Here is a 20,496-nt window from a genome sequence, read left to right on the forward strand (position 1 = left end):
ATAAAATTATTATTGAGTTTAAATATCTACCTCATTCACCAGACTTGTTACCAAATGACTTTTGACTGTTTCTACAATTTTTTTAAAATTTAATTTAATTTTTTTTCATACGCTTTTGAGTTTAAAATTTTTCTCTCCCTTCCTCCCCACCACCCTCCCCAAGACAGCACACAATCTGATATAAGCTATACATATACATTCCTATTAAATATATTTTCACATTAGTGATATTGTAAGTAAGAATTAGAACCAATAGGAGGAACCAACAGAAAGAGGAAACAAAACTCAACAGAAGAGAAAAAAAACAGCAAATAGTATGCTTCACTCTGCATTCAATTCCATAGTTCTTTCTTTGGATGTAGATAGCATTTTCCATCACGAGGCCTTTGGAGATGTCTTAGATCCTTGTATTGCTGGGAAGGGTTAAGTTTATTAATATTAATCATCACACAACATGGCTGTCATTGTGTACAACATTCTCTTGGTTCTGCTCACTTCACTCAGCATCAGACCATACAAGTCTTTCCAGGTTTTTCTGAAGTCAGCCTGTTCATCATCTCTTACAGCACAATAGTATTCCATTACATTTATATACTACAACTTGTTCACCCATTCCCCAGTTGATGGGTATCCTCTCAATTTCCAATTCTTTGCCACCACAAAAAGAGCTGCTATAAATATTTTTGTACTTGTGGGTCCTTTTCCCATCTGTATGATCTCTTTGGGACATAGCCCTAGAAGTGCTATTGCTGGGTCAAAAAAATATGCACATTTTGATAGCCCTTTGGGCATAGTTCCAAATTGCTCTCCAAAATGGCTGTATCATTTCACAACTCTACCAACAATGCATTAGTGTTCCAATTTTCCCACATCTTCTCCAACACTTAATGATTTTCCTGTTTGTCAGCTTGGCCAATCTGATAGGTGTAATGTTGTACCTCAGAGTTGTTTTGATTTGCATTTCTCTAATCAATAGTGATTTAGAGCATTTTTTCATATGACTATAGATGGCTTTAATTTCTTCATCTGAGAACTGCCTGTTCATATCCTTTGACCATTTATCAATTGGGGAATGACTTGTATTCTTATAAATTTGACTTAATTCTCTATATATTTTAGAAATCAGGCCCTTATCAGAGACATTGGTTGTAAAAATTCTTTCCCAATTTTCTACTTTCCTTCTAATCTTAGTTGCATTGGCTTTGTTTGTGCAAAAACTTTTCAATTTAATGTAATCAAAGTTATCCATTTTGCTTTTCGTAATGTTCTCTATCTCCTGTTTGGTCATGAATTCTGTTCTCCATAAATCTGATAGGTAAACTATTCCTTGCTCTCCCAGTTTGCTTACAGTATCAGCCTTTATATCTAAATCATGAACCCATTTTGACTTTATTTTGGTATATGGTGTGAGATTTTTATGCCTAGTTTCTGCCATACTCTTTTCCAGTTTTCCCAGCAGTTTTTTTCAAAGAGTGTTCTTATCCAGAAGCTGGGGTCTTTGGGCTTAACAAATAATAGATTACTATAGTCATTGACTACTATGTCTTGCATACTTAACCTATTCCACTGATCCACCACTCTATTTCTTAGCCAGTACCAAGCAGTTTTGATGATTGCTGCTTTATAATACAATTTAAGATCTGGAATTGCTAGGCCACCTTCCCCTGCATTTCTTTTCATTAGTTCCCTTGATATTCTGGAACTTTTGTTCTTTCAAATGAATCTTATTATTTTTTCTAATTCTATAAAATAATTTTTTGGTAGTTTGATTGGTATGGCACCAAATAAGTAAATTAGCTTAGGTAGAATTGTAATTTTTATTATATTTGTTTGGCCTATCCATGAGCAACTGATGTTTTTCCAATTATTTATATCTGACTTTATTTGTGTGAAAAGTGTTTCATAATTGTGTTCATATAGTTCATAAAATAATAGTTTCTAAAATTTAATCATATCATTAAATTATGTGATGCAAGCTCAGAAAAAAAGAAGTCTTTTAAGAATGTTGCTAGGAATCATAACTTGTAGAAATGTGCATATAGTCTTCTAAGGTTACTATTTTAAAGATACTATATATACAGTATGCCCTTGGAATGGTTTTTTTGGATTGGTTTGTTTTTTCAATCAAGACCTGTGGTTTCAATGATTTAGGGAACTGCCTTCCTTCAAGTCCCAGATAAAATCCCTCATTCTATAGCAAGCTCTCCCCAGTCTCTTTTAATTCTAATGCCTTCCCACTGTTGATTATTTCCAATTTATCTTGTTCCTAGCTCTTTGTATATATAGTTGCTGGGATATCCATTAGACTATGAGTTCCTTGAAAGCAGGGACTGTCTTTTGCCTTCCTTTGAGTCCCTGGCACTTAACACATGGTAAGCACTTAATAAATGTTTAGTAACTGACTCAATGAAATCACCTCATATGCTTCTCAGGGCCTTTTAGTACCACAGGTTATTAAGGTATGGTTTATATTTGACAGCATGCTCCATCCCAATGATACTGACCACCACTCTGAGCAATCCAATGTATGGCTGAGGCCACGGAATCACATCTGATCCTCAAAAGTAATGTAATAACACCCCACCCAGACTTACATCCCATTCTTGATTCACTGGAGTTTTCTTCTTTTTAGCTTTCAGCACTTTTCTTCCATTTCCACGGGGACCAAAGCGACTCAACCTCACAAATGACATCTGCAACGAATAAGATAATGTAAACTTTAAAAATACAAGATATTTTATTGTTTTCTCAAGTGAAATCAGTGCTAGTTTTTCAAGTATGCCTGTAGAAAATGTTTCTTTCAATGAAAATGCATCTGAAAATTAGAAGAAAAACTAAGACACTTAAAAAAATTGTAACAGTTCACATTTGGGCAAAATCATTAAAAGAGTTCTTCCTTCAATTCATTCTGAGTTCCTTCTACTATACCTCACTTCCTCTCCCTAGACAGTTCCTCTAATATAGTATCATATAAAGATCAACAGACATACAATCAGAGGACCTGGGTTCAAATCTAGCTCTATTTCATACTCTCTGTGCAACTGTAAGCAGATTCTCTGCCTCTCCAGGACTGAGTTAACTCACTTATAAAATGAGGGGTCTCGATTAGATGAAATGAGTGATTGCTTTTTTTTTTAAATGGAAGTTTTTTAGTCAATCATATTACTAATTTTGTCATAAATAAATCTGTTAAATATAACCTAAAAAATAGAATTAGAATTGAAGTCAGAAAACTTGCCATCAAACATGCAAATACACAATAGGGAAAGTTCTAAGCACTTGATAATTAATATCTTAGAGCAGGGATTCTAAACCTGGAGTCCACAAACTATTCTGATAATTGTATTTTAATGTCATTGGTTTCCTTTGTAATCCTGTGTATCTTATTTTATGCATTTAAAAAACATTATTCTGAGAAAAGTCCACAGGCTTCTCTAGACTAAGGCTTCTTAAACTTTTTCCACTAGGATTCCTTTTTAACTTTTGTCAGACTGCATGGCCTGAAGGAATATGCAATACAAAGTGCACATGCTTTGTGTTCAGAATCAAGGAGCAGTGAAGCTGCCCAATGCAACAGGGGCAAGTGCTGCCAGAAGCACCTCGGATTCATTACGAATTTGATTTTTAATTTTTGGTCATTGTGCATTCAGAAACCTCTTACTGTTGCCAAATTTTTCACAATGCCATATGGGGTCACAACCCACTGTTTAAGAAGTACTTCTCTAGACTACCAAAAGGATTCATGACACAAAAAAACGGTTAAAAAGGGCCTTAGTTGAGGCCATGGGGACCAAAAGAGGATAAAGTTTGTGTTTAATCCATCATGCTTCTGAACACTCAATCCCAAATGACTCTAAGTGTCTTTGCCTTAAAACTAAAGAGCACACAAATGAGGAATAACACCAATACTGGCCTGCTATGCTTTACATAATGCTTAATGATATGATGATTAAAAACCAGTATTGACTGACCACTAATATATACCTATCCTCCTAACAATGAAGACTCTATACAAAAATCTAAGACTCATGCTTCTTGCTCCCTAAAAATTTATAAACTTAAAGAACTATAATATATAGATGTAAAATTTAACCCAGGCCCTTGAGCCCCTCATTATCATATCTTTTTGACTGGTTTCTGCACTACAAATTCATCCCAGACTTGATGATTAGAAAAAAAAGTCCTTAAATTTCATTTTCTTCATCTCATCTACCAGACTGAGAACATTACTGCTAACTATACCATACACCCCCACCACACACACACACACACACACACACACACAATAGATAAGAGCGCCAGCCTGAATTCACTCTCATCATCAACAGCAGCAGCAGCACCAAGTATAGTGCCTCGTGCTTAATAAATGCCTCTTTATCATGACTGTTGAGTCGCTGACCTGCATTTAGTGGAGGGAGTTGTAAGCCTAAGATTTTACCACAATTCACAGGCTCAGAAAAAAAAAAATCCCCATTTCCTCACCCATAATAGGTGATGAACAAATATTGTTTTTGTTTTGTTGAAGAAACTAAGACCCACAAAGGCAAAGTGAGGTGCTCAAGGTCATAAAGACAGTAGCAGAACTGGTTTCTCAGAACAAGTACATTGACAGAAAGTATTCACAGCAAGTTCGATGTAAGATGCAGCACCTCAGACAAGCCTTGAAGAAAGCCACAGGGCACTGACAGGCAGAGATAAGGAAGAAGTGCACTCCAGGTACAGAGAACAAACACCTTGAGCAGATGCACAGAGGTAAGAGACGGAGCTCAAGTTCAAAGGTAAGAGTCAGAAGCATAGTAGGCTGGAGCATTGAGCTCGTCATGAAAGTTGTGTGAGAAGAGGCAAGAAAGAGAGAAGCCATACTGTGGACCACGAGAAATGTCAGGATAAGGAATTTCTATTCAAGAGGCAACTGACACTGACATCCCATGTGACACTGCGCAAATCACTTAAACTTTCGGGCCTCAGTTGCCTCATCTGTAAACTTAGGGACTGGACTAGAGTCAAGGTGCCTACATCTATGATACTAATATCCTATGAACAGGGACTCCTTGAACAGATCTGTTGGGGCCTTCATCTCTGCAGATGATAGAAGACATCAGCAAGAGCCTCAAAGCACAGGGATCAATTAGAAGGCTCAGACAAGAGACTAACAAGGGCCTAAATTAGGACAGTGGCATTATGTAGAAAAAAATAAAGGGATGAGAGGGAAGTCGGTGTCAAAACAGGAGGAGCACTGAGAAAGACAGTAAGTTTGGGCAGCTCTGACTTTGGAGAGAACACTTTCTGTAGAGTTCAGAGTGCTAGAGGTTAAGAACTAAGTAGAAAAAATTGAGGGAGCCTTTAGACAACTTTTTCTAAGAGTTTGACTATGAAATTAAAAAAGTACAGAACATAGAGAGGAAAGAAGATAATTTTCAAGAAACTCTGCATTCAATTCACACACACACACACACACACATACACACACACTTTTTCCAAGAACCTGAGAAAGCCCTCTAAATGGGCAAAATCATGCCTACAAAATTCTCCAAATAAAGGAGTACTTCCATGGATCTAAAGGGTCTCTTTTACTTCATGTACAATTCTAAGCCCCTTAAAGCAAAGAGAAAATATAGCTAAAGGACAATATAAATATTATTACTGCTATTAAAGTTTCTTACTTTACCACAATAACTGTAGGCATATTAGTAAGGGAAGGTTCAGACACTAAAACTATTTTTAAAAAAACACAAAAATTAAAAGCACAGCAGTTTAGTGAAATCAAGTTTAGCAGTAAGCAGTCATACAAATCTTCAATAGCGCCTCCAACAGGGCATCTTCATATTCAGCATAATAATCAATAACAGTCAGAGAGGTATACTGAAAAGATTACAAGATCAAAGCTTTTGAGCTGAAAAAGTCACCTAAGATCACAGATTTATAGCCAGAAGGACCTCATGCACAAGTCCAACTATGTTACACACTCCCTTATTCAATAAACTGCAGGTTTTCCACCTGGTCCCAGTTCAAATGGAAAATCCCGTGTTTGGTAGATACACAAAGTCCTTCCTAATCTGGGCCCTCCTATCTTTCTAGTCTTCTGATACCTTCCCACTCCCTCCCCCCCGCCATGTGCTCTGTGATCCAATGGCACTAACCTCTTTGCTGTTCCTCATACATGATACTCAATCTCCACACTTCAGGCATTTTCACTGACTGTCTTTCAAGTCTGAATTCTCTCCCTTCCTCATCTCAGTCTCCTGTTAAGTTCCAGCTAAACTGCCTTCTTTAAGAAGCCTTTCCCTGTTCCTCTTAATATTAATGCCTTCTCTCAACTGATTATCTCCAATTAATCCTATATATCCTATTCGTAAATGGTTGTTTTCAACCTATATGTCTCGCCCTATAGACTGTGAACTCTTCGAAAGCAGGGACCTTTTGTTTGTCTCTCTCAAGACTCATCACCATGCCAGAGCCACAACTGCTTGTCCTTCATTCTGAAGGAGGACCATGACATCAGGGGGGTGATGCCATGACACAAGTGAATTGGATCTAAGTCAGGGAGGGCTGTGCACAGTCACCTGCCTCACTTTTTCCTCCACAGCCATGTGGGTCCAGTGGAGATGGACAGGAGTCAGTGGAGTCAGGACAGAAGATGGCCCAGGATGCAGTGCAGGACCTTGGCCTCTTCAAGCTAAGGTGTTCAACAGGTCTCAGGCTGACTGAGGCAATGCCCATTCAGTGGTTAAGGTTCACCAGGTTAATAAGAAATGAGACAGAGAATGAATGGCCTCTATACCTAGTCAAAAAAAAAAACCTGGGAGGGGAAGGCCAGCAGGATTTCAGACCAAAACAGAAACAATTGCTATTTACATTCATTCTGAGCCCCGATCAGGACCCAAGCAATGGCCAAGGGCTTGGCCTGTGGGACCTATTGCTGGCCAATCAAAGAGACCCAGAGTGATACGGGCTAAGGCTGTTAAAGGGTTAAATTTCAGAGATTGAAATTTACATTCTCTTTGGGCAGAGTACCTTAGGTAGTTGACTGTGACTTCAAAGGCCATCAAAGGTTCTTAACCTGGGGTTCTTGAACTTTTTAAAGCAGAACTGATTTTCTTCAAAATTCTATGTATTTTATGTTTGTTTTACTTTAATTATTCTGAGGAACTAACCATCACAGGCTTCCCTAGACTAACAAAGGGGTCCATGACACAAAAAAAGGTTAAGAATTGATCTAATCCAATCCTCTCATTTCACAGATGTGGAAACTGAGGTCCAGAGAGATTAAGCAAATTGCCTAGTCATATAGCTGGTTAGTGAAAGCACAAGTCTTCTGATTTCAAATTCGGCCCTCAATCCACTTTACCAGAGGGCCTGAGCTTAAATTCTGCTCCTGTGCTAATCATTTCCACCTAGATGGGACTCAATTACAAAAATAAAGGGGTCGCGGTAGATAATCTCTAGGATGTATCTGAACACCTCTTCTGTTGAGCAAATCACTAAGTAACCCAGAATCTCAAGCAGATGTCATACTCAACTCCTTCCTCACTCTCTCCATCTAATTCGTTGCCAGGCCCTGTCAACTGCACCTTTACAATGTCTCTCCTTTATGCTCCCTTCTCTCCTCTGACACTGCCACCATCTTGGTCCAGGCCCTCATTACCCCACACCTAGTATTGCAATAGCTTATTGGTTGGTCTCCCAGCCTCAAGTCTTCCTTATCAACTAAACTGTAGTTCTCAAGCCCAGGTAAGACCATATCCCCCTTCATTCAATACATTTGAGTGGTTCCTTATCACCTCCAGGGTCAAACGCTCTGTCTCTTATTCAGAGCCCTTCATAAGCTGGACCCCTCCTACTTTTCCAGTCTTCTCACACCTCATATCACCCTTCATAGTCTACAGTCCTGTGACACTGGCCTTCTTGCTTTTGCTGGCACAACATACCCCATCTGGGCATTTTCACTGGCTGTCCCCCAACCCTGGAATGCTCCCCCTCTTCATCTCCACCTCCTGGCCTCCTTCAAATTCCAGCTAAAATCCCACAGTCTACAGGAATCCTTTCCCAGATCCTCTTAGTCCAAGTGCCTTCTCTCTGCTAATCATCTCCAATTTATCCTACGTATCCATACATATATATAGTTACTTGCCTGTTGTCTCTCATAATTAGACTGATACATGCATGTATATCTTTATATATCTTGTTTGTAATTATTTGCATGTTGTCTATCACAGATTGTGATATATACATATGCATATGTATACATATACATCTTATCTGCACGTTGTCTCCCATGATTAGACTGCAATATACATATGTGTGTATATTTTGCTTGTACAGTTATTTGCATGTTGGATTCCATATTAGATATGGTATGTCTAATATGTGTATGTGTGTAGATATATCTATAGATACATATAAATATGTAATTAGTTATTTGCATGTTGCCTCCCATGAACAGTGAGCTCCTTAAGAATAGCAATCATTTTTTTTCTTTGTATCTCCTGCTTGGCATACAGTAGGCGTTTAATCAATGCTTGCTGACTCCATCTGATTTCTGTTTTCCCCCCAGCAGCGCTGAGGCAGGCGTGCAACAACAACAGCTAGTCTCCCACCTAACCCACAAGGGCAGGTCGAGGTAAGAGCCTGGAAAATCTTCGGGCAGGAGAGAAAATCGTGTGGTTCCTCCCAGGCTGCACCCCTCCCCCTCCTCCTCCTCCTTGCCCTTTCCCTCCCCCAACTACACTCCCCCTCCTACCTCCTTTCCACTTCCCCTCCCCCACAGGGCGGGGCCACGCACGCGCGATGCCCCCCCCACGGGGGGGGGTGTCACTTTTTTCTTTCTTTTTTCTTTTTTTCAGCTCGACCTCAGGGACCCGGCGGGCTCCAGAAGAGAAGGGAAGGAGGGAATGAGAGGGAGGGAAGGAGAAAGGAGAATCGGTACGCGCGTTTCGGCCCCCCAACTTCTGCCTCCCGATCCCCAGGAAGTCGCTGCTGCAGCAGAGGGATGCCGCCACTTGCCTTAATGTTTCCGCGGCCATTCGGCTTCGTTAATCAAATCCTGCCACCTCCCCAAAGGCCCGGCCCCGCAGTAGCTCGGTGCGGTCCCTCAGCTTCCGGCCGAGTCGCCCGGGTTACCGAGGCCCCGCCCCCACCCGCCTAGCGCCGCACCCTGCCGAGCATTTGATGCGCATGCGCAGAACTTCCCTCAAGCCCGCCTTCAAGCAGGGTGGCTTGTTGTAAGGAGTGAGAGAGGCTGGTAGCTAAAGCTGGCACGTGACTTGAAACTAGGGTGCGAGCTAAAACTGAGGTGCAGAGAGACTTCAGTCCCAGGGTGGAGAACTGGAAGTGAATTCTACAGGAAGAGCCCCCAAACCCGGGTGTTTTCATGTTCGTGGTGCGTGAAGAAGGCGGTTGCTATTCCACGAAATCACCCTGGCTTCTTTTGCTCCCAGCGCATCCTGACCTATGCAAGCAGCCCGAAAACAAACGTTAAGAACCGTTCCCACGCCACCCCCCGCAAAGCAAGCAAATATTTGCCAAACACCAGCCTGTGCAAGACACACGTGTCTCGGAAGGGACGACGTTGTCCTGACCTTCAAAGAGCTTAGTAAAGGAGGTCTCAGACCCCACCAACTATAAAAACAAACAAATGCAGAAACTGAAAGCACTTGCTATCCAAATAGCAAGAAATGCTAGCCAGAAATATTCTAGCAGTAGGCTAACAATCAATGTTTATGCTGTCTTCCTCAGAACTCTTGTGAAGGAAGTGCTTCATGCACCACAAAGGGACTGGACCTGTGGTTGTATACGGAACTCCCAGGTGAGGAAATTCCCTCTGCCGATGCAGATCTGTATCTTTTCTGTAATTTATAGTATTAAAGAATTACCTGGAGCAGTGATGAGAAAACTCAAATAGGAAGAGAGATAGGGGAGGGCCACTAACCCCTTCTGATTAAGATGACTATGTGATTGCAAGGAAGGAGCCTAAGACTTACATGTATACTTGCAAAGGTCCTAAAAGATAATAAAAAGAGCACCAGACCAAAAAATTATTAGGAAATCTGAAGAGAAACTACAATAAGTGCATTCTGTCGAAGGTGGCACAAGAAAAAGGGACCCATCAGAAAAGCAAACAGTCCAGGTAAACAAGGGAGAAGCCTGCCAGGCGGCTTCAAAGAAAACTGAAACTTGCAGCACTGAACTCTGAGACGAGAAAACCAAAATGCTCAGGGAGGGTCAGAAAACTGCAGCCCTCTGAACATGGATGTAAGACCCTGGAATTTCACAGCATGCTGACCCCCAGATGTTTCAGAGAGACTTGAAGAAGGAAGCACTCTTAAACCTATATATACAGGGGGCCTGAAACCTACCAGCACTTTGAGCATAGACATACCAGATAGCATGGAAATCAGTAGCAAAAGCTTAGGCAATCTAGGTCAAGACCAAACAGGGGCCCACCAGCCTGTCCAAAGATGCAGAAGGGAGTAGAGCCTTGGCCCTGTTAGAAAGTCTAAATCACGAAAAGAGGCTGGAAATATAAACAGAAAATGACATCTAGCTCTGTAAAGAAATATTATGGATCTAGAGATACCCAAGAGATAAACTGAGAAAAAGAAAGTAACTCCACAATAATCATAAGCAGAATTTCAAAGAAAAAAGTGTCTTGTCCACAAGGGCAACAAGAATGACTCAAACAAATCAATTAAGTGACAAATTATAACTAAAATAAGACTTCTGGAGAAAAGAATTATAAGGAGAAAAATAGCTTAGAAGAGAAGGTTGTAAGGTAACAGAAGATAAGCCTTACTCAAGTAATAAAATCCCTGAAAATTAGAATGGATTAAATAGAAGCTAATGACTTCATAAGACAGTAAGAAATATTAGAACAAAATAGAAAGATTGGAAAAAATAGAAGAAAAAGTAAAGTACTATGGAAAACAGAGCAAGGAGAGATAATTTAAGAATCACTGGACTCCCTAAAAGCTATGACACTCCCTTAGACACAACCAGAAAAAATCTAGATATCATATTTCAATAAATCAAAAATGAGACGTGCCCAAATCTATTAGAACTAAAGCTAAAAAAAAAATGAAAGTAGAATCCAATGATCACCTCCTGAAAGAAAACTATAATTTGACCAATTGTCTTATAGTTGTAGATAATCTTTTTGTATGTGTTCTGTATGCATATGTGTCTATACAAACAGAATGCTGCTTAACATATAAAGATTTTCAGTTTATTTCCTTGTAGGGCTATATAATTTTTACTTCTTGACTATTAGGAAGTTTTAAAAAACTAAAATTAAGTTCTTCATTATTTGATTTTTTTTGTATTAATGTTTTGTACTGGGTAGATTTTTAAGAATATTTGTTTACAAGGACATAGCCCACATAGTTAGACACTAATTTCTTAAGATCTGTGATCATTTGATCAGCCAAGAACATACCACCAATCTCAAAAGCCATAAATAATTGCCTAATGAAAAAAAAGGGAAGGTTGATGGAATTCACCTTCTAAAAAAGAAATTTTGGATTTCAAAAATCCTCGTGCATACTGAATATTTGTGCATTAAACCAGTATTCTGAGCCCTAAAAGACAACAATTTTAGACAAAATGCTCTGAAAAGCCAGAGTAAGGTTGTTTGATATCCCCAATATGCCAAAATATCCCTTATTTCTAATATCATATACTAGAAATATAGTGATATACCAGGAAGAACACTGGATTTGATGCCAGAAAACTTATGGCTGGGTGGTACCATAGTTAGAGTATTGGCCTTGGAGTCAGGAAGGCCTGACTTCAAATTCTGCCTCATAGCTGTGTGACCCTAGGCACATCATTTACCAAATGTAATCCTGGGTTTCCTTCAGCTGTCAAATGGAAATAATAGCATCTGCTTCACAGCATTGTGAGGATAAATGAAAACACACATGTAAAACACTTTATAAAACCTTAAAGTACTATATAAATGCTAGCTATGATAATAATAATTATTATTACTACCTATGTGACCTTCAGTAAGTCTCTTCATGTCTCTGGGCCTCAGTTCCTCCTTTTATCAAATGAAGGACTTGAGGCAGATGACATCCAAGGTCCCTTCCATGTCTCAATCAATGATCCACTGATCCAATTTTCACCTGGGTCAGAACATGTAATGGTGCCTATATCTAAGCAGTAGTACTTCCATTTTCTGCTGAAACCCCACAGTTTATTCTCCCTCTTACTTCCTTCCTCACCTTAGTTTGAATAGGTCCCCTTGCCACCAAACCAAAAATCCCCCACACTCCTGAGCTAGAACCTTGTTGTTTTCTTGGAACCCCTAGGAGATGAGGTGGGGAAGAAGCTTGGACCATCCTGGGAACCGTAGCACCACCCCCTCTGCCCCCAGCACCACCCCCAACAGAACAGGAAATGGACCAGGGTCCAGGACTCCCTGAAGTAGCATCACTTAAGGACTGTGTTGTGTCTGGATGTGGCTTGTGTCCGCTGAACCCACAGTGTAGATGGATAAGCCAAGGTGTGTCTGGATCAAGTGGAGTTGGGATAACTGACCCTGGATGGAAGGGAGAAGGGAGGGCTCGGGCCTATAGGAGAGGAGTGGAGGAGAGCCTGTTCCATTAGACCGCCCACTTCTGAAGCCTAGTGGTTGCCGCCAAGCCATGGAAATCCCAATACCCCTCTCCCCACAAGTATTTGGAGGAGAGGGGACAGGGAAGTCTTTACCAGGCTAGCTGTGGGAGGGTTAAGGGAATGGGAAGTGATTAGCCACTAGTGCTTCAGGTCCTAGGAAAGGGTATAGGGAGAATTGAAAGGGTCTCAACAATTAGGGTTTGTCACATTTTTGCACCTGAAAGGTCAAAGCTGTAATGTAAAGAGCAGTAGATTTGCCCATGTTCAAATCCTGGTTCTGCCATTTAACTATCTTTGTGACCTTTGCTGACTTACTTAAACTTTCTGGGCTTGAGTTTCCTTATCTGACAAATGATGGAATTGTATTTGATAATCTCAGATTTCTTCAGACCCCATGTGAACCATGTCACCATCCTAAAGTGGGAAAAGAAACTCTGAAAGCATCTGGAAACCAAGGAATTTGGATCTCCAGAAATTTGAGGAGAAAGTAGATACTGTCTTTTCTACAAAATAATGCCTGGTAGAGTAATAAAGTACTCAGAATTAGAGAATACTCTGGTTAGCTTAAAAGTTTTCCCTTAAATCCAGATTAAACTTGACTCTGTAATTTCCATTCAGTGGTCCTGGTTCTGTCCTATGGGACCAGTCAAAACTGATCTAATCTCTCTTCCACATAACAGCTATTAGGTGAAGACAGGAAATGTATCACTAAATCTTCCAGGTATAGCATGACTTCTAGTCTCTTCACTATCCAAGTCATGCTCCCCTAGATACACTTCTGCTTGTCAGTCTCCTTAAAATGCAGTAGCTAGAACTGAAAACAATACTCCATATGTTTTCGGTTCTGGGCAGGGTGTTGTAGGAGCATCATCAGTATCCTTTGACATGACACTGTTATTCAAAACAGTAGCTGCTACTTAGTCTCTTTGTCAGCTTCAACTCATTCTTCTATTCCATGGAGCTGTTTGATAGGATATTGAGTACACCAATTGTTGTGTATTGCTATATCTTGGGTTAGTTTTGAATTAAGATCTATGTATTCCTCATCAAAAGAAAACATTTCTGCAAATATAATATCAAGCACAGTTATCTATACCCTTAATAGCCTTTGAGACATAGGTAATAATTTTTGCCTCTATGTTTTAACCAGAATGAAAGTCATGCATAGAGCTTATGTTACGTATCAATTTTTCATGAAATCTCTTTTGAAAGAACATTTCCACGTTCTGAATACCATCCAAGTTAATAGTTTGAATTATTGAGGTAATATTAGGTTGAAATATGGTAAAAAAAATATTCAGAGTGAACCCCATAATTATGGTATCTTCAAATAAGCCTGTGGTTCTGAAATATTTCTTCTCTATAGGTCCGAATATATTGGAACCATTTTTTAAAAAATTTGGCCATCTTTGAACTTTTAGGTAAACGTGTCATGCCTTGGAAAACCCTAAGATAATTAATTATTCATCACCATAGATTTATAGGTGCCTGTACAGTTAGCATATCAGAACAGGCAGTTGGTTAAGAACTTTAAATCTAGGGGAACTTGATTCACTGGTAACAACCAGGGTAGAATTTGAAAATCACTGTCAAAATAGCTCTGTTTCATCAATATTATATGATAGTTTTAGAGTTAGATAGATTATATTCAGAAATGAGTTTGCTGAAAATGGCACAAAATTGTTCTGTGATGTCAGGGTTTGCTGAATATTTTGCACAAGCTATATCTAGCTTTCTAATTATATCTATTTTGAGGGACAGAAACAACCTTTTGGAAAATACATGTGGCTATACTTTGCTTGGAAAAACTTCAGTCTTTTCATTTAGTATTGGGCCAATATATATAAGAGCATTCTGTGATCTTTTCATTAAGAACTTTGCATATAAAACAAGATGTGAGTACTGTACTCTGATTTAACCATATACTAAGTAGTACATCAGTGATTAACAGCTGAATTTGATTGGGAGTCTATAAAATATCTGACCACTGATTCATTCTGAGTCACAATATTGAGAATGACCAGAATTGTATTGTTCCATCAATGGTTTCTTATGCTTGCCTTTTTAAAGTTATGTACAAAAATTATTTTCTTTTACAGTTAGCCTCAACTTTTTCTTTTTTGGTGTTTCTTTTTTAAATTAATTTATTTATTTTTCGTTTCCAACATTCACTTCCGCAAGATTTTGAGTTCCAAATTATTTCTCCATCTCTTCCCTCCCCCCCCCAAGATGGCATGCATTCTGAGTACCCCTTCTCCTGATCTGCCCTCCCTTCTATCCCCACCTTCTCTTATCCCTTTCCCCTTCTATTTTCCTGTAGGGTGGGATAGATTTCTGTACCACATTGCCTGTATATCTTATTTCTCAGTTGCATGTAAAATAATTTTTAATATTTGTTTTTAAAACTTTGCATTCCAAATTCTCTCCCTTCCTCCCTGCCTACCCACCCTCATTGAGAAGGCAGGCAACTCAATACAGGTTATACATGTGTAGTCATGTAAAACACTTCCATAATAGCCATGTTGTGAAAAACTATGTTTATTCTATTCTCTCTTTTGACCCTGTCCCTCCTCAGAAGTGTTTGCTTCTGATTTTCCCTCCCCAAATCTGCACTCCTTTCTATCATCCCCCCTCTCTTATCCTCTAGCCCCCTATTTACCTGTAGGGTAAGATAGATTTCCATACCCAATTGAGTGTGTATGTTATTCCCTCCTTAAGCCAAATCCAGTGAGAGTAAGATTCATTCATTCCCTCTCACCTCCCCCTTCTTCCTCTCCATGGTGAAAGCTTTTTATTCCCTCTTTTATGTGAGATGATTCATACCATTCTACCTCTCCCTTTCTCCTCCTCCCAGTACAATCCTCTCTCACACATTAATTATATTTTTTATATTTCATCTGTTCATATTCAACTCACCCTGTGCCCTATGTCTGTCTGTCTGTGTGTGTGTGTGTCTCTCTCTCTACATATATGTATATATATGTATATATATATATATTTGTTTTTATATATATTTATTTTATATTTTATATATATTTATATATTCCAACTACCCTAATACTGGGAAAGGTCTCATGAGTTGTAAATATCATCTTTCCATGTCAGAATGTAAACAGTTCAACTTTAATAAATCCCTTATGATTTCTCTTTCCTGTTTACCTTTTTGTGCTTCTCTTCAGTCTTGTATTTGAAAGTCAAAATTTCTATTCAGCTCTGGTCTTTTCATCAAGAATGCTTGAAAGTCCTCTATTTCACTGAATGTCCAGTTTTTCCCCTGAAAGATTATACTCAGTTTTGCTGGGTAGGTGATTCTTGGTTTTAATCCTAGCTTCTTTGACCTCCAGAATATCATATTCCAAGCCCTCTGGTCCTTAATGTAGAAGCTGCTAAATCTTGTGTCACCCTGATTGTGTTTCCACAATACTTGAACAGTTTCTTTCTGGCTGCTTGCAATATTTTCTCTTGGACCTGGGAACTCTGCAATCTGGCTACAATATTCCTAGGAGTTTTCCTTTGGGGATCACTTTTAGGGGGTGATCTGTGGATTCCTTCCATTTCTAGTTTACCCTCTGGTTCTAGAATATCAGGGCAGTTTTCCTTGATAATTTCTTGAAAGATGATGTCTAGGCTCTTTTTTTGATCATGGCTTTCAGATAGTCCAATAATTTTTAAATTATCTCTCCTGCATCTATTTTCCAGGTCAGTTGTTTTTCCAATGAGATATTTCACATTGTCTTCCATTTTTTCATTAGCCGCCATTTGCTCCATTCAAATTTTTAAAGAATTATTTTCTTCAGTGAGCTTTTGGACTTCCTTTTCCATTTGGTCAATTCTGCTTTTGAAGGCATTCTTCTCCTCATTGGCTTTTTGGACCCCTTTTGCCATTTGTGTTAGGCTATTTTTAAGGTGTTATATTTTTTGGGTCTCCTTTAGCAAGCTGTTGACTTGTTTTTCATGTTTTTCTTGCATCACTCTCATTTCTCTTCCCAGTTTTTCCTCTACTTCTCTTACTTGCTTCTCAAAGTCCTTTTTGAGCTCTTCCATGCCCTGGGACCAATTCATATTTTTCTTGGAGGCTTTGGATGTAGGAGCTTTGACTTTGTTGTCTTCTTCTGGTTGTATGTTTTGATCTTCTTTGTCACCAAAGTAAGATTCTGTGGTCTGACTTTTTTTTTTTTGCACAATTTGCTCATGTTTCCAGCCAATTACTTGACTATTAAACTCTTGGTTAAGTTAGGGGTCTGCTTCCAGTGTGGAGAATGTACTGTCCCAAGCCTCAGGGGTTTTGTGCAGCTGTTTTCAGAGATACTCCTAGGCACCTGTAAATTTTAAGCTCTTCCAAAGCAGTATAATAAAAGGTGAGGTGTTTATTCCTTTCCTGGCCTATGCTCTGGTCTATTAATGACCACAAGCACTCTTTTCTGTCTTGGAATTGTGAGGAGTATGCCTTCTTTACCTCTACCACAAGCTCCATCATGCCAGTACTCCTTCTTGCCTTGGGACCACCACCCAGGACTGTGACCCAAATCCAAGCATGGGATGAGCAAGAGAATCCTGCCTCGCCACCAGCAAAGATCCCTGCAATCCCCCTCTGATCAGCTGCTCAATCCCACCTGTATCTGTGGTCTAAGAGCTCTGAAAGCAGCCACCGCTACCTCATGGCTGCACCAGGGGGCCAGTTAGAGCTCCTCTCTCACCACAGTCTAACAGACCCTTCCTAGACCTTCTAAGTTGTCTTTGGTGTTTGTGGGTTGAGAAGTCTGGAAACTGCCACAGCTGCCAGTGATTCTGTCCCTTGAGGCCTGTTCCAGGTTCTTTGAGGCCTAGTCTTTGCCTGTGCAGCCCATGCTGAACTGCATTCCTCTCCCAGCCTAGCACAGCAGACCTTTCCCATCAACCATCCAGGTTGCCTTAGGCTGGAAATTTGTTTTATTCTGTCTTTTTGTGGGTTCTGCTGCTCTAGAATTTGTTTAGAGCCATTTTTTACAGGTATTTGGAGGGATTTGGGGGAGAGCTCGAGCAAGTCACTGCTTTTACTCTTCCATCTTCAACTTTTTCTTTTAAAAAATACTTTATTTACAGTTCAATCCTATTCTCCCTTTAAAAAAAATTTTATTGATGCTTTTTGTTTTTATATCAGTTATTTCTGTATATACCTCTCTCTTCCCTCTCAATTCTCAATGAGCCTTCCCCAAAACAAAGAAAAGCAGTTAAGCAAAACATATAGACACAGCAAATGACTGATAAAACTTCCACACCCATAGAAATCAAAGACCTTTCCAATAAAAGAAAGTCAGTGTATTTCCTCCTCTCTTCTGTGTAGTCAAGATTGGTCCCTATGCTCAGCTCCATTCATACAAATTTCCCCCTGTTTCTCTGAATTCTTCATAGTAATCATTTCTTATGCAGTATTCAGTCAACAAACATTTAATAAGAACTTATTATGTGCCAGGCACTGTGCTAAGAAACAGAATACAAGAAAGGCAAAAACACCATCTTTGTTCTCAAGGAGTTCGTGTTCTTTTTAAAAATATTTTTTAAAAATAAATTTTTATTGATATCTTTTGTTTTTTACATCTTCATAGTTTCCCTCAATATTCCTTCCCCTCCCCCTTCCAGATAGCAATCTCACATAAAAAAGACAAAAAAGGAAGAAGAAAAAATCAATATAACTGAGAGTTACAACTAAAAAAAGTATATGAGAATGTGTGCAATGTGCAATAGTTGTAGACTTCTCACCTCTGCAAAAGGATAGGTTAGAGTGTCTTCTCATATCTTTTCTTTCAAGCCATGCTTGTTCTTTATAATTTTGCAGCATTCATTTTTGATTTTGTATGTGTAAAGTTGTTCTTTTCATTTACATTTTTATAGTTATATATGTTGGGTTTTAGGCTTTGCTCTGCATCTATTTATGTTGTTCTTTACCTGCTTCTCTGAATTAATCACATTCATCATTTCTTACAGCACAATAATATTCCACTGTATTTGTGTACCACAGTTTAGCCATTCCCAAAATCAATGGACATCTATATTGTTTCCAGCTCTTTGCTATCACAAAACATGCTGCTAATAAGCATCTTCTTATCAGTGACCTCCCAGTAGTAGAATCTCTGGGTCAGTGAGTATGGACATTTTAGTCATTTTATTTGCATAATTCCAAAATATTTTCAAAAATGGTTGTACCACTTCATAGGAGCTCATGCTCTAAGGAAGAGAGCACATGCAAATAATTACACATATACAAGATATATAGTGTAAATATTTGGAAGGTAATCTCAGCAGGAAGGAGATCAAGAAAGGCTTTCTGTAAAAGATGGGTTTTGAAATTTAACCAGATTCCTGAAGGTTGTTGTCTTTTGTTCTCGAAGAGAAACAAAATCATATCACTACAGAGTCAAGTTACAGTGTGTCTTGACTGTGGCTGAACAGACCAATATATGAGCTTAGAATGCTCTACCACAGGTCAGGCATAAATAGTCTATGTGAAAATTTGGGGTAGATTCTCTAAATTCACATATCTTGTGGGTTGGTTGTTTTTTTCTTTTTCTTTTTGAGCTACTTCAATCCTGCTTTGCTCATAGAGCACAGCTCAATCTTTGATGAGGGCATGCCATACTGGGTGGTCCTCTGTCGGTATCTCCCATGTCATAAATTCTTAAGAAAGACCCTTGTATCACTTTTTTTGACCACCATGTGAGCATTTGTACTGTTTAAGTTTTCCATAAAACAGTAGGCAAATGTATATTTGGCATTCAAATAATATGGCCAGCCCATTAGAGTTGCGCTCTCTGTAGTAGGGTTTGAATGCTTAGCTGTTTAGTTCAAGAAAGGACCTCAGTGTCCAGTACTTTATCCTGCTAGTGATCTTCAGAATTTTCCTAAGACAATTCAAATGGAAGCAATTCAGTTTCCTAGCATGGCTCTGGTATACTGTCCAGGGTTCACAGGCATACAGCAATGAGGTCAGCACAACAGCTCTGTAGACCTTCAGTTTGGTAATACCTCTCCTCCCATACTTTCCTTCAGAGCCTCCCAAACACTGAGCTAGCTCTGGCAATGCATGCATCAACCTCATTATCAATGTATGTATCCCTGGAAAGTATGAAGGGAAAAAAGTCACCTATAATCCACTGACATTTCTTCCAACCACTATCCTCTTTCTTTTTGCGTTCTCTTATTTTTTAACCTTATTTTTTTGTTTCTTGTATTGCCTTTCTCCTTTTCCTGTGTTTTCTCCCATACTTCTAGCAATGGTAAGACTTGACAAGTATAATCACAGCCACCTAATAATAATTATTATTTATTTTTATGTATTTGCATTTCTTATATGATTTTTGGATAACAGCCCTTAACATGATAGAATCATGGACAATTTAGGGGGTGAGATGGGGAAAGTTTTCTCAATATCTCTTCGGCTCATTTCCACTTTGAGGGAAATCCTAGGAACATCAGTATCTGGCTTAGGTCTGTCATGAAATCTTTATAGCTAATCTCCCCACCCCAAGAAAATATGAAAATATCAATAAGCAGCTCATTTTGCTTCATCACAGAAGGATTATCAGCTCCTGTAGAAGCACTTGGGAGAACAGGAGGTTTTATTTAACTGGACCAAAAAAAAATGCGAAATAGGCTCTTAATCGAGCCCTTAAGCCATAAGGAAAAACTTTCTTCTCCTTTCTATTGGATATCAAGTAACCTAGGTTTGGTGGGGGCTGGGGGGAATTCTCTCCTTTCCATGAGACATATTCATGTGACTATCAGCAAAGAGGTAGATCAAGGTTACCTCTAGTGCCTGTAATTCCCTGCTGTGCCATTCCTTATTTCCTTGGGGAGCTAAACATATGGTGAGTCATCTGGCCTTTCTCCAGATCCTCCAAGCAA

General features: G+C 39.2%; 1 protein-coding gene across 3 annotated transcripts in view; it reads right to left on the reverse strand.

Moving 5' to 3' along the window:
- SPICE1 (spindle and centriole associated protein 1) overlaps positions 1-9,135 on the reverse strand; it is a 64,454-nt gene extending 55,319 nt beyond the window's left edge. For 2 of the 3 annotated variants that reach the window (XM_021007135.2, XM_021007134.2), the window contains exons 1-2: positions 9,004-9,134; positions 2,595-2,693 (exon numbers count right to left, since the gene is read on the reverse strand). In XM_021007135.2, coding sequence (XP_020862794.1) covers positions 2,595-2,693 — 99 coding nt within the window. In that variant the 5' untranslated portion in view covers positions 9,004-9,134. Of the gene's footprint in view, positions 1-2,594; positions 2,694-9,003 lie in introns of all 3 variants that reach the window. The other variant, XR_013482957.1, reaches the window with a different exon arrangement.
- Positions 9,136-20,496: the final 11,361 nt, after the last annotated feature.

The sequence above is a fragment of the Phascolarctos cinereus genome, unplaced genomic scaffold (assembly GCF_003287225.1).
Source record: "Phascolarctos cinereus isolate Bilbo 61053 unplaced genomic scaffold, phaCin_HiC Scaffold_726;HRSCAF=1367, whole genome shotgun sequence".
NCBI lineage: Eukaryota > Metazoa > Chordata > Mammalia > Diprotodontia > Phascolarctidae > Phascolarctos > Phascolarctos cinereus.